The sequence below is a fragment of the Nymphaea colorata genome, chromosome 4, assembly GCF_008831285.2.
Source record: "Nymphaea colorata isolate Beijing-Zhang1983 chromosome 4, ASM883128v2, whole genome shotgun sequence".
Lineage (NCBI taxonomy): Eukaryota > Viridiplantae > Streptophyta > Magnoliopsida > Nymphaeales > Nymphaeaceae > Nymphaea > Nymphaea colorata.
The window spans coordinates 1,572,100-1,586,623 of record NC_045141.1 but is presented as its reverse complement, the minus strand read 5'-3'; the positions used below and the strand labels follow the sequence as shown (position 1 = coordinate 1,586,623).

The following is a 14,524-nucleotide window of genomic DNA, read 5'->3' as shown; positions in this document are numbered from 1 at the left end:
ATGTGCTACTGTCAGCTTTTTGTGTTGTGGGTACAAGCGTGCTGCAACCGATACGTTGCTGAAGCAGCTCTAGCGGTAAGTCCTCCTACGCAAGAAAAATTTTTGTTTGGCGCCCAAATAGTGCTCAGCTTCGAAGGAACAAACGCGGCTGCATGTTCTATTATTTATGTTTCTGAACGGTGAGTGGCTTTTTATTGGCAAATGTAATTGTTTATACACCAGAGAGACAGGAAAGAAAAGAGGCGGTTCTCTTACTGCTCCTTCAAAGCTTGCCGGTGTCGATCTTCCGGTCAGTCGATTTGACCGAGAGGTGCAGCGGCAGCGTTGAACGTTAATTTCCCCGCGAAATGAGATGCAGGATGGGTCCAGGGTCATGGGTCCATGGTATTCAGCCCCTCCACCTACCAGAGAAGACAAGGGAAGAGCTGCTAGCCCTCCTTAGCTACTTACTCCTTTCCCCGCACATCCCTCAGAAGATCAATAAGACCACTGCCTTTTTCTTCATCTCCTGGCGCCATAGATCTCTCCACTTGTCTAACGTGTCATCTTGCTGCATACCTCGACGCTGCTAGATCTTCACGACTCAAAATTTTCGTGGGGAGTTGGCTTGAGTAGAATACAGAGGGAGGAAGAGGGAGATGGGGACGGAGATTGAGGCGAGTCTTCTACCTCCTCAGGAGCGGGAATCCATCAAGATGGTCCTGCTAGGCACCTTTGTCGCAGTTTGCGGTGCATTCGAATATGGAATCTCTGTGAGCATCTGTCTCTGATATGGGAGCGTCTTAATTTTTCTGCAACATTAATGTGATCGATGGCCTTCTTCCTTCTTAGTGGATACACAAAAATGTCTGTTGATGTATATCTGTCGGTCGTAAGAGTCAAGCGGAAAATTAAAGGAGAGATTAGTATCAATAGCTACTTGTTGTTTAGTACTGGTTTGGTCGACCCTGTAAGAGATGACCGTGGTTTTCCATATATATTTTCAGGTAGGCTACTCCTCGCCCACTGAGGATGCCATCATCAGCGATCTTGGTCTCAGTTTGTCACAGGTTCGGATTATACATATTTCTTCTTCGTTGAACGCTGCTTCTTTAATTTCGTGTACCGAACGCTTATACTGACAAGAAAATGAAACAGTATTCGGTTTTCGGTTCCATATTGACGATTGGTGGCATGGTCGGCGCCATAAGCAGTGGAAGAATAGCCGATCTCCTCGGCCGGAAAGGGGTGCCGTGCCTTCTCATCACACTCACTATATTTCTTCATCTCCTTCCCTCCTACCTACCTGCTGAAATTGTCATCATTAATTATCTAACATATGGCTATACTAACTTGTGCCACAAAAATGACAAATCTGCAGGCCATGGCAACATCCGCTGCCATCTGCATCGTCGGGTGGATCGCAATTGCATTCTCCAAGGTAATTAGTTTTCTTATATGAAATAATTTCTCTTTTCTTGACAATTCTCAAGTAAGGAGGTGCCTTTAGTTAACGGCCTCTGCTTAGGCAAAAAAGCTAGGTAGGTAAGAGGAGTGTAATGCTGTTAAGGACCTCAAGTTTTCTTTTTGGATTTGGAAGGGGAAAACTAACTGAAACTTACTTTTTATTTTCATTATCCGAGTTTGATTTTGCAAGTTAATTAATACTTGTCTAATGTCTATAAAAGAAAGCATATATTAGAAACCGCTAGGAGTTTTCCATTCAGGTGCATAAAGGGGCCAAGTGCCGTTCAAAAGGAAAAATAAAGAGGATTTTTTTTTTTTTTTATCCGTTGCTCTTGCTAGAAAATCACGATATGATCAGTAAGCTAACTTTGGTTGTGCAGGCAGCATGGGTGCTGGACCTTGGACGCTTGGCGGGGGGATTCGGAGTTGGCGTTTTCTCCTATGTGGTAAAGTTCATCGCTCCCTGCTCGTACTCTGCATAAGAGGGAGTGTTTTTGTTTGTGTGGCTGCAAATTCTGCGGGAGAGGGGTCAGCGTAGGGGTGCGCGCAAGAGTGTGCTTTGTTTGTGTGGCTGCAAACTGTGCGGGAGACGGATCAGATCAAATGTATATGCTTTTCTGAATGTTTACGTTTGGAGTGGAATTCAGCTTCAAATGCGGATAAAAAAAAAAAAATTATGTCATATCCAAATCGATTTTGAATTCACAATCCAAAGTGGGCTTTCAGCTTAACATCTGGATTTGAAATATCCGACTTTTAAATTGAATCCAAACTGCAATTCGATATTCTAAAACGTAACTTCCAAAATATATGGACATTGGGTATACGATATTTATTAAAAACTATATCTGATCCAAATCCAGTAGATGTTTACTTAAATCCGAATTCAATCATTGCTGAAATTCAAATTCAAATTGATTTGTTCATCGAATATCAAAATCAATTTTCTTTTTTTTTTCGATATTCAATTTTCTTTGAAGCGTTCCTGTTGAATATCAAATCAAAATCAGATGAGAGAGAGAGAGAAGGAGATGGGGGAAAGAGGAGGGATAATAACCCGTCCACTTAGATGGTATCTCTAACCCCAACCTCATCATTTTTCAATACAATCAAAATAACATCCTCCAAGATTTGAACTAAGAATATGGTTATAACATGCTACCCAACCGGTTGTGCTACCTATCACTTAGAAAAAAAAAAAGAGAGAGGAAGAAAGAAGTAGGTAGTGTTGTCGACCCCTTGGTTATTGAACATAAGATAAGTAGTGGTTGTGGGTAACCCGGCAATGTTTCAATGCATCTACGATGACTTTTTGTTTTTTCTCTTCAAGTTTGAAAGAGCAGAGAGAGAATATCAAATTAATTGTGGAATGATACAGAGATATCAAGTTTGTGGAAATTGCTTTCGCTTCTGAACTAACTTTTTTACCCTTCATTTTCGGAGAGAGGAGGCCCCAAGTATATTTTTAGATGAAAGACATGAGGCTTAAACTGAAGTGGTTAATAATTCTACACCTACCAATTAGTGATGCCTTTTTTGTGAGAAACCAAATGAATTAAAAACTTTTTTCCGTTTGTATCTTCAGAAAAATGAAATTGAAACTAAAAAATGAGATAAAAAATACAAACTGAAGTTCGTGTAGAGAAGGTCGCGGCACTCTGTCAACGGATATTGTAATGTTTTTTTTTCCTGTTCAAATCCACACGTTACTGGGACGCAGCTTTTTCCAGAAGCGGGCAGAATTATAATGGAATCGGTGCTCATACAAGGGTGCCCCACGTTACCTTTTAAACAGTTTTACATTTTTTTGTTAGTTTTTTACATTTATTTTGGTAGTAAAAACACTTATGAATTTGAATGCTTTAATTCCCAAGTATTCTTGGTATTAAATCCTCTTGTGGTGTTGTTTCTTTCTTGCATCCTTATTGTATGTTCATTTTTCTCTCTCTTCCCTCTCTCTCTCTCTCTCTCTCTCTCTCTATATATATATATATATATATATATATATATAACAAAAAAACAAAATGCTATAAAGGTAGTGGTCTGACTTCAATTTTCTTTCCTCCACATGTATGTGTTCATCCACTTGACTATTGCTTATGTCCACTTATTCCTTTTTTTTTTTTTTTTTTTAAGGCATGAGATTTAAGGGAATGACATGTGTCATTATTGGAGGGAGGTAGGAGAAGTGAGGCGTTCCCAAAGGCATGTCGCGCCAGATTGAGTTGCGTAAGTACAGGCGTACACGCAGCAAATATGCACCAAAAGATGGTTGGTGCCATTTTAAAAAAATTTTATAAACGAAATGCACATTTTAAAGTTTTTCACTTTTTTTTTTACGATCTTTTTTACCCTTTAAAAAAGTTTCACTTGATGATTTTAATAAAAATATTTAATCATTGCCATCCTGTGCATCAATTTCTGACACACCCACGTTCGATGTCGTGGTAAGTAACTTTACTCAAGCGACAGAGTCAAGAAAGAAAGAGGATTTCCTGCTGGGGTAAAGTCAGATTTTGCCCTCAGAAGGCTGAGCTGTCATATAAGTTTTGAAATTTTTTTTATATGGACAATACTTATTTTTCAAAAGTTTTACCAAATTCACATTTTTCAAAAATTTAAACGGATAATTTAACAAAATGTAAGGGCCCACACCCATGCTCCCTTGCTCCGCTCCTGCCTGGTGGAACCCCACAATGAATTATCGGGATCGTCTGTCGGTGCGATTTTCGTCTCGTTTATTTTTATTTTTATTTTATTTTGTCGTTCAACTAGAAAACTCATAGCTTGGTCCTTGGAAAACCAAATATTCTTGCCTCTTTAGTTGTATACCTAAAGTTTTTGCGGACCCATCATTCATTCTTTACGAGATAATTTTCAGTGCCAACTTAATATTTAAATTTTCAGTCACAGTGGCACTAGCAGACACTAATGTTTCGATGAACAGATCGCTTACTTTGTTCCTATTCTCAAAAGTACTCTTCATCCACTTCTTATACTAAAATAACAAAAGTTAATGGACAGGTGCCGGTATACGTGGCCGAAATAGCTCCCAAGGACCTGAGAGGAGGACTGACGACTGCTAATCAGGTACCATAACTCACAAAGTTACCTGGAAACAGATCTAACGTTAGTTGGTAGTTTGGTTTCCTGAATGAAGTGAGTCGATTTTAATTTGTGGAATTCCTGCGGTCGTGGTACACTTGATGTGCTGCTATAAGTACACTCGATTGATTCATTAGTTTCATCCTTGAAATTGGATTGGTACCAATTTCAAAAAGCTTTGATCCCATGTTAATCCCCCATCTCATCTGATCTTTAGGACATCCAAAGGCCTAATTTCTTAGGAAAAAGGAAAAAGTTCTCTTTCTGAAGTATGAGCAATTTTAATGCCCAGAAGGTACTAGGTCTTTAATGCCAACGACTCAATTAAAGCACGCACCGTCTCATCTGATGCACGAGCTTTATATATATTTATCCTTACCATTAAACCTAAAACCAAAACGATCCGTTAGCGTGTTTGCGCTTACACATGGTTGTCCATGTCCTTGCTTGCCATTTTGTCGTCTTCAAAAGGGCTTTAATTTCCACAATTTCACACCCACATCTTTTCATGTTTTATTTTGGGCACCTTAGTCTTTTCAAGCACTGGAACTCTCCGCTTGTCTTTGGTGCCCAAACATCTTATCTACTTGGAGTGTGTTAGCTAGGTTCAAACACCGACCAACATTGAACGTTTTTATGAACTTTATGTGGTTTTTGCCACATCTCTCTAAAAGAGCTAGTTGGTTAAAAACCGCTGCTGATTTCTCCGTCCCAACACGCAAGCGTCCTAATCGTCTTTTCCAACTAACCTTTGCAGTTAATGGTAGCACTTGGCTCATCGATTGCTTATCTTGTGGGGCAATTCGTGACTTGGCGTGTGTTGGCGTTAGTTGGTAAGTACATGTTTACCATGAGAGGGATTTGTTTTCTCCAAAAAAAAATCTGAAATTAAATGCTTAATTAAGCTGTAAAGGAACAAGAAAAGCATACACATTTTAAAGTGATTTTATGTTTTGCAACTTCAATCAGACAATAAAATGGTTGGTAAGTGAAAATTTTCAAACTTCACCAAGCTTTAGTGATGTCTAAAACGTACTCTTTTTTCAAAATTTTCCTTTTTCAATAAGTGTTCAGAAAATATACAGGGAGCTCAAATAGATATCTAGATCTATGTGTGTGTGTGTGGATGATGCTAGATGGATGGTAATTGAAAAAAAATTAATTAAAGAGTACTAGACAATATCTTTGTTTCTATTTATCCAATTTCTTGTTGGGAATTTACTCCAATTTGTTGGTATCGTTTCCTTTTTATCATAGAAGAAATTTATTAGGTACTTGTTACAAGTTATGAACCTAATTTTTCAAAAAAAAAAAAAAAAAGAAGCTCTGTAAAAAAGTGAAATTCATGTATGGACCTCATAGATAACAAAAAGAAGTTAAAAGAAATGAGGATGAAAAAAAAGTGATATCTTCGAACCTTCTTCCCAAGCATGATGATGATGATTTTGAAGCATAAAGGTCCTTTCGAAAGGCAGATGATGCAATTTTATATCACTAAGAAGCAAATCATATTATGGTGGTTGTCAAAATCAAAATTTTAATGTTTAAGGAGACATTGTAAAAAAAACTTCAATCAATATGGCTGTGACAAGGAAAATGTACAATGTTTCAATTACCAAAAAATATAAGCGCCATGATTATGAGTGCAGAACAAAGTTCACTAAATTTAGAGGACATGTTAATCATGTTAAAAAACTGAAAAGGAAGTCTTCATGCAAGTGCCATCAACCATATGTTTGGTAATGAAGAGATATTTATGGAACTCATCACTAAAAATACTATTAGAATTAGAGATCACTCAAAGACTGGTGAATGATAAAGTCAAAATTTTTGTCAAACTGAAAGATGTAGGACATAAATTTATTTCTAATGTATAATGTGTTCTTGACACAAAAGGTAATGTTCTTAGCTTCAGGCAACTCTTGGAGAAACACTAACATAATCATATCGAAGAATTTTTTGGTTGTTTGAGAGATTAAAAGAAAATTTTAATTGCAATAGTTCTTATGAAACACAATTCACATATTTATGTTAGCCACAAACATTATATTTTCAAATGCTTGCAGGTTTTTATATGTGACACGTCACAATTGTTACATTTGCAACTTTAACATCTTAATATTCATTAATCAAATATTTTGATGAGCTTGATTGTTATAAGGTTTTTAATGATTGAGTATCACAAAAAGCTTGTGAATAATGTGCATTTGTTAGATAATGAATAAAGATGGTTATGAGAAAAAAAAGTTGTAAAGAGTTAGAGGACTTACAACTTGTGCACACTGCTACGTGTTGGCCACCTAGAGGAGAAGTTATATGAAAAAAATAATTACATTTTTTTTTTAATTTCCTTGACGATTTTTGAAGAAGGACATAAATATATTTCTCAAAAAGAAGTCTCAGTTATTGGAAATATTTAAAGAGTTCAAAGAACTTGTAGAAAGGCAAAGTTGACAACAAACTTTCAATCTTGGAATAGGATAGAGGTGGATAGTTTGGCTTCAAGTAAAGAATTTTGCAAGACTTACAGACTTTGGCATCAAATGATAACTTCAGATTATCTATAGCAAAATGACATCATAGAGAAGGACATAAGGCAAATTTTATTACAATAGGAGTACAACAAAAGAAAATGTTTGTATAACAAGTTAGGGCAAAGTTATGATTGATGTTATTTAATATATATTATACAAAGAATATAAAGTTAAAATCACCAAAAAAAGTTTAAATTCCATATACGCTAAATGTTGTATGCTTGAGAGCTTTAAGTGTATTTTATATGCCAAGATATTTGAAGAAGAGCGAGCGGTCAAGATGAAAGTGAAACTTATATTTTTCTTGGCTATCTTAAAAACACAATGAGCTATAAGCTAAATAATCTCATTAAAAAAGTTTCATAGTAAACATGTAGAGATTAATGAAGATAAAGTACACTATCAAAAGTGTGTAAATATGATATTAATAAATGACATCATCTTCAAAATTAAAAAGGCCAAAAGCGAAAAAGAATAAGAAATTCATATATGTAGCCCCAAATGATCACATCCAAATAGTCCATCATATCTTTCATTGTTACCTTTAAGAAAGAATACAAATGAACAAAATTCAAAGAATGATAAGCTTGAAAGAATTTTATGGTGAAATCAAAGTAGTGAAAGAGAAGAATTCAATTTGATGAACATCTAAGTCTCGTTTATTTTCTAATAGATATTGATCCTATATGTTTAAAATCCAGGCAACAAAAAATGTAGTAAAATGAAATGAGTGAATAAATCAAGTCAATTAAAAGCAACATATGAGATTGATATTACTTTTAAAAGGCTACAAATAGATAAATAAACAAGCAAAATTCTTGATTGGTTGTGAAAGGTTTCATGGCAAAAATAAAAGAAAACCAAACATAAAGAGGTAGTTGCTTTGATTGCTGGCTTAAAAACTATGAGGTCATTATTTTTATATTTTTACTACAACATTAACAAAAAAATTATCAAATGGATAAAAAATCAGCTTTTTAGTCAATTTTCTAGAATAAAAAAAAATATGTTTAACAACCTTTGGGTTATTTGAAGAAGGATCACCGAGATAAAAATATATGAACTAACGAAAGTTTATATAGTTTAAAGTGAGTACCTCATACAAGAAATGCAACAAGTGACAAATATTTACGAATGAATAATTGTTTAAAATGCTCGTAGAACATATTTTGTATAAGAAGGTGAATATGAAAAGAAATATATTGATTATGTATTTATAAATTGGCAATATTGTTCTCACAAACAACAAACCAAACATGATTGAGTGGTTCAAAACCATCAAGAATTTGATATTACCAACATTATGTTGATGTTAACATTTCCTTGGCATTGAAGTAAAAACAATTGAAAAACAACATATTTATACGTCAGAGTACTTATCTAATCAAGATTTTCAATAATTTCAAGTTGCGAGAGGGCAATCCTACAAAGAATATAGACAATTGTAAATTGAAATTGAAAGAAGCATCATGATGAAAATATGAGTCATTCTACTTACTTCAAAAGCTCTACTGAAAGCCTTCAATGTTTGACATGTACATGACTAATATATTTTGTAGAATTCACTTGATGAATAGATACATTGAAATGTATAATGAAAAACATTTTATTTCTACCAAAAAAATCATTCATTATATGAGGGTATTTCCCATCATGGTTCATTTTATTTACTTGCAATTTGTTTTGACTTTGATAGCTATATAGATAGAGATTAGGTAAATGATTTGGATGAAATAGAAAGTATTTTGTCTTTCGCATTGTTTATCAGTGATGTTGCATTTGTGTTGTGTTTTAAAGAGCAAGTCATTATTACTTTACTTGTGAAGTTGAACTGGCTCCAACTATACATATATTTTTGCATCTTTTATCGGCAAGAAACTTGCTTAAATTTATGAATATGTGTCAAAGTGAAGCTACTGAAGTGTATTAACACAAATAGCAATTCAACAATTTCTATAGCAAAATATGTGATTTTTCATGATGAAAGTAACCATGTTGATATCAAATTCAATTTTGTGATTAATGATGAGATAAAGAAATGAAACAAGTTCAATGTAGAACAATAAAGCACACGAGACATATCTAAAAAGCCATTGATGTATGCCACATTCAAGAAATTGAAGACAATTCTTAGAATGATAGAATTTGACCACAATGGGGTTTGAGGGGCTTGTTAGAATAAACTTAGTTTGTTGGTGTTTTTCTTGCTATCACAGAATTATGTGGCATTTGATTCAATAATTAGTTCTTTATGAAAAAGTTTAAGGAAGGTACTCCGGAAAAGGAGAAAATTGTATGTAACTTTCAAATAGAGAAGAGAGAGTAAAATAGTCGAAAAAAAGAGAAAGAAAAGTAACCATACTGACCATGGCATTTCCATCTCAAGTAGAAGAAGGTGATTCTAAAGTAAGCATGTTTTTGGAGGGTAAAGAACAAAGTCCACCCTGATAGAAGAAAATTTTATGGTTGGTTCTTGAATGGGTTCTACTTGTTTCTCTAGATATTTTTGTTGTTGCATTGAAGATTTAATTTTTTGAGTGTCAATATAATATATTTTATGTTATATTGGTTGAAATTAGTCAAGCACTCGATACAAGATAGATATTCCAAAGAACAAGGAGTTTTTTGAATAAGCCAATTTATTTGAGACCCTGCAACAAACTTTTTTTCCATTCAAAAATCACCCATTTATCTCTATGTTTTTATGCAAATTTTTTTTGTAGAGAAAGAGCTGTCAAAAGGACTTATTATTTCCCAAACAAATTCTCCTTACATCTGTCTATAAATGTTGATTGCTCAAGAATATGCAAGAAAAACACTTTGAATTGTCGATTAACCATGACTTAGCAAGAATGCTAATAATTCATTATCTAATGGATGTTTCCATTCTAATATTCTATCCAAGAGTTACCGATATTATCAATTCCATTCCTAACTAATAAAGGAATACTATTGAATCAAATTGTTCAGAAATATATGGCTTTTCCCATATGAAATAAAATATTTGATTCAGTTTTCTTTAAATATTTGTGGTCTTTTATGCTTTGTCCTTTTCGGGTGTGTTTCATTTGAGCATAGAATGTGTGCCTTGCTAACAGGAATAGTGCCATGCATCGTTCAAGTTATTGGCCTCTTTTTCATTCCAGAGTCTCCAAGATGGCTGGTTGGTTCTTTTTTTTCCTTCATTAACACAATCTGCATAGATATACATCCGAGTGGTAGGTTGGGCCTTTTACAATAATCTTGCACTCGTCTCTTACCTGTAGGCAAAAGTTGGCCGCCAAGCAGATTTTGAAAGTGCACTACGGAAGCTACGGGGAAAGGATGCTAATATTTCTCAGGAAGAATCAGAAATCAAGGTCCTTTGCAAACACAAATTTGAACTTTATGCATTAAGTAAAGTCTTTTTTGGGTTGTGATCTGGTGGACCACAACTTTTGTCTTTTATGCTTCTTTTCTTCAAAGTCAGTTTGAGAATAGAAAAATACTTCATGCTACTGGTCAAGGTCATTAGATAAATTTGTTGTGACAGCGACACTAGTGGTGGCTTGGCCTCACTTGGTTTGCAACTCATTTTTGTTGTTATGACTATTTGATCAATTTGCTCATATAATTTTTAGTTTTATATATATATATATATATATATATATATATGTATATATATATTCTTAGCATAATAGTTCATGGTGAGCAGGATTACACAGAGTTGCAATCACTACTTCCAAAAACAAGAATTCAAGATTTGTTTCAGAAGAAATATGCACACTCTGTGATTGTGAGTATAGCTAATTTTGATATCAATAGCTTGATGAGAAAAAGTAAGACGCTCAAGTTTTTTTTTGGATTTCTATTGTTTATGACCCATCTAACCCATGTGCATGTAGGTAGGAGTTGGATTAATGGTGTTCCAACAATTCGGGGGTGCCAATGCAATCGTGTTTTATGCTAGTAATATCTTCGTCTCGGCAGGTTAGTTTAGTCTTATCGCAAAAGTCATTGGTGGGGGTTAAGGCAACGACAAGGCTTGACCATTTTCAGACTCACAAAATAATTAGTTTTCTTCCATTACATACTCTTGTAGGCTTCTCTTCTGGCAAGGTTGGAAGCATTGCAGTGGCTATCATTCAGGTTTCTTCTCTAGCCATTTCTAGCTGCAGCACTAAACCAATTAATTGTGTACCTTTTTTCAAAACTGTGCCTATATGCATCTCTATTAACCTAGAATATGAAGCTTTTTTGGTTCGTACCTTGTACAGGTTCCCATAACCTTACTCGGGGCAATTTTATTGGACAAATCAGGAAGAAAGCCACTCCTCATGGTAAGTTGACATTTTTCTCTTAATTTAACAATATCTCTTCATTTGTCACACCCAATCTGCCACTACTTACCACATGCAATATACAACTACTTGGTTGTTGCCGTTTAATCGTAGGCAGATTCTAAGCTAAGCACATGCCATACTCATGTTTCAGGTTGCAGCTGCGGGCACTTGCTTGGGCTGCCTCCTAGCCGGAACGTCCTTTCTCTTCAAGGTAAATAATCGTAAGCAAATGTCAATTTTATGCTAGTGGATCAGCTGGCAAATCATTCGAAGGATACCTTCATAGCTTTCACGGCAGGTTCTCTTGTCGCCCAACCTAAAACATCATGCTCAGCGCCTTAAGAGCTTGCATGAATAAACTTGTCATCATGATTCACTTAGTTAGCATCGTTGTTGAAGAGATCCATGTCAGATTTTTTCATGAGCTTTCAATTTTTGTAGGAAATAGGTGTTAACGATACTACCATTTGCTTGAAATAATGTATGGTTGAATTTATATAAAAAGAGCAAGCAGGTGATATGAGAGAATGTGACGAATGTTTAATGTCTCAATTTTTCCATTTACTAGTTTGAAATTTTTGGCAATCAACCAAAAAGCTGGGGTGGTTAAGATTTACCCTCATTCGGAAAGGGAAAAAAAAGGAAAAATTATGAGCACCAACGAGAGAAGAAAATGTAAAGTGAGTCAAGAAGTCCAAGGCCCTGGTTGAAGCATCTACACTTTTGTGTATGAGGCACAGTGTTTTGGCATAACAAGACACACAAGTATGAGTTTGATTTCAGGGTGCAGATCTGAGGACTTGTTCATGCATCTCAAGATAAATTGCCTTTCTTTTCATTCTAGGTGAGTGCAAGCCCTCAGACAATAGTGAAAACCCCTCTTTCCCCATCCCTCTTTGGTGTACGATTACATGGAGGCCTGACCACGGGGACGAAGCAAGTTCATGTTAGTGTCATACCGCATCCCACAAGTCGAAGGGGCATAGTACGCATATGAATCGAAACAGAAACACGGGTTGTTAGAACCCCCATCCGATTAGCTATGCTATATCCCTATGAGGTGTTACATTTCTTATTTAATGGTTTGTTTCTTGGTGAAATATCATGATATTATGTAATGCACAGAACCCCCATCCGATTAGCTATGCTATGTCCCTATGAGGTGTTACATTTCTTATTTAATGGTTTGTTTCTTGGTGAAATATCATGATATTATGTAATGCACATGTAGGCTCAACACTGGGCAACAAAGGCCGTCCCAGCCCTAAATTTGACCGGCATACTGGTATGTGTATATTATTCATACAACTTAATTCTGGACATTTAATTACCTAGTACTCTTTATTGGATATATTTATTGGGCATGACCCAATTGAATTTTTCTAACATGAACTGGTACTCATGCCTGCGATAATCTTTTTATTCCTCCTCTGATGCCATTATCAGGTGTTTACTGCTTTCTACTCACTAGGCATGGGTGCCATTCCCTGGGTTATGATGTCTGAGGTGAGCATTTGAGTTAACCTATGTTCAATCTGTCATAAGAATTTAGACCATGCAACTCTGAATATACTAACAGCCAATTATTCCTCAAATCAAATGGTAGTTGAATATGCCGAAACGAACGAGTGATTTTCAAGCTTACATCAAGGAATGCATATATTTTTTTTGCTGCAGATATTTCCCATCAACATAAAGGGAATAGCAGGGAGCCTGGTGACATTGGTGAACTGGTTTGGTTCCTGGGCTGTTACCTACAGTTACAACTACTTGGAGAGTTGGAGTGCAGCGGGTAAGTTTTTTTACTAAGAAAATTAAATAATTGGATCAGAGAATGAAATGAAAAGCCAAAGTATTTTTATAGAAAAAGGGAAGAAAAAGAAATCCTTCCAACTTCATCATGATACAAGCGGTAAACCATCAATGTCTCCAACTGAAATTTAAGTGCACTTTGCAGGCACATTCTACATATACTCAGCAGTTAGTGCAGTAGCCATAGTTTTCGTGCTGAAGTTGGTCCCAGAAACTAGAGCTAGAACCCTCGAAGAAATTCAATCCTCCATGGCATCACTCGGCATCTTCAGCTGAGGTAATTGACACAACCATGTTGTGGAAGATTCATCTATTCAATTTAGATAAGTATATTGACTCAACAACATAACAAGTTGTGAGCTTCCATTGTTTTCTCCCATGCAGCTAGCTGAAATTAGTTCATAGAATCAACAATACCATTCCTTTCCATGATTTTGTAATTTATAGATCACTTGTATCAATACTAACTACATTTAGTCTTTGTTACTTTGGTTATGCATCCACACTTTCTTCAGTGAACTATCATAGTTTTCATTGAAAAATGAAGGTCTAGTTAAGGTTTGGAACTTTTTTGGCCCTTTTTTTTGTTAAAACTAGCTTTATAAATAGTGGTGCTTCTTATGTTTCATATGACTTTCTTCGGTAATATTCTTGTCGACATTGGCAACCGGATATATTCCCATCTTGCACTCAAGGTAGTAAAATATTTAAGGGGCTTACAATTACTACATATATAGACCTTACGAATGTAAGAATTTTCAAAAGTGACTTACAAGGTATAAAATATTGACATTATTAAAATAACTTTTTTTTTTCCATATTACCTTTATTGTAGCCAGTTTGTTTTATTCGTGAAATTAGTTAGAAACTGACCACGGTGTTGATGGCAGGAGAAGGAGATGGTGAAGAAAGAGAAAGACCACCCACATGCACATGTCTTTTGAATATTGAAAAAGATGTACATGATGTGATTACCATGTATTTGAAACATGTTGGTTCCCTATCAATTGGTAATGCCCCAGATCCATATTCAATAAAACACTACCTTGGAGTTAAACAAATTTTGAGAGGCCATCCATGGATACTTTGTCCCCATTTGGCAACATAGAAGCCGGACCCCTGACAATGAGATTTGAAGGATGAGCTTGCCTTCCCGTCCAAAACCCCTCAAGGTGCCTCAAGTGAAACCTTGCAACTTATTAGGTTTCTCAAGGGTGACTATGTCCCCAACCACGTGAACCATCATGACCTTCGATTTTGCAATATCCTCATTCGAGTGACGGAGTAGACCATCAATAATGAGAT

The 14,524-nt window shown here is 35.4% G+C and overlaps 1 protein-coding gene across 2 annotated transcripts; it reads left to right on the top strand.

Moving 5' to 3' along the window:
• The first annotated feature begins 224 nt into the window (after positions 1-224).
• LOC116252666 (sugar transporter ERD6-like 16) lies at positions 225-14,280 on the top strand. Of its 2 annotated transcripts, XM_031627088.2 has the most exons (19): positions 227-752; positions 987-1,049; positions 1,138-1,227; positions 1,361-1,420; positions 1,827-1,892; positions 4,471-4,536; positions 5,309-5,384; positions 10,184-10,248; positions 10,352-10,444; positions 10,780-10,860; positions 10,970-11,054; positions 11,167-11,213; positions 11,342-11,404; positions 11,559-11,618; positions 12,639-12,692; positions 12,854-12,913; positions 13,085-13,199; positions 13,365-13,496; positions 14,110-14,280. In XM_031627088.2, the coding sequence occupies exons 1-18, from the start codon at positions 639-641 to the stop codon at positions 13,493-13,495; spliced, it is 1,389 nt and encodes a 462-aa protein (XP_031482948.1). In that variant the 5' UTR covers positions 227-638; the 3' UTR covers position 13,496; positions 14,110-14,280. The 2 variants fall into 2 exon arrangements, with proteins under 2 accessions (XP_031482949.1, XP_031482948.1); XM_031627089.2 differs by lacking the exon at positions 10,780-10,860 and having other exon boundaries at positions 225-752.
• The last annotated feature ends 244 nt before the right edge of the window (positions 14,281-14,524 follow it).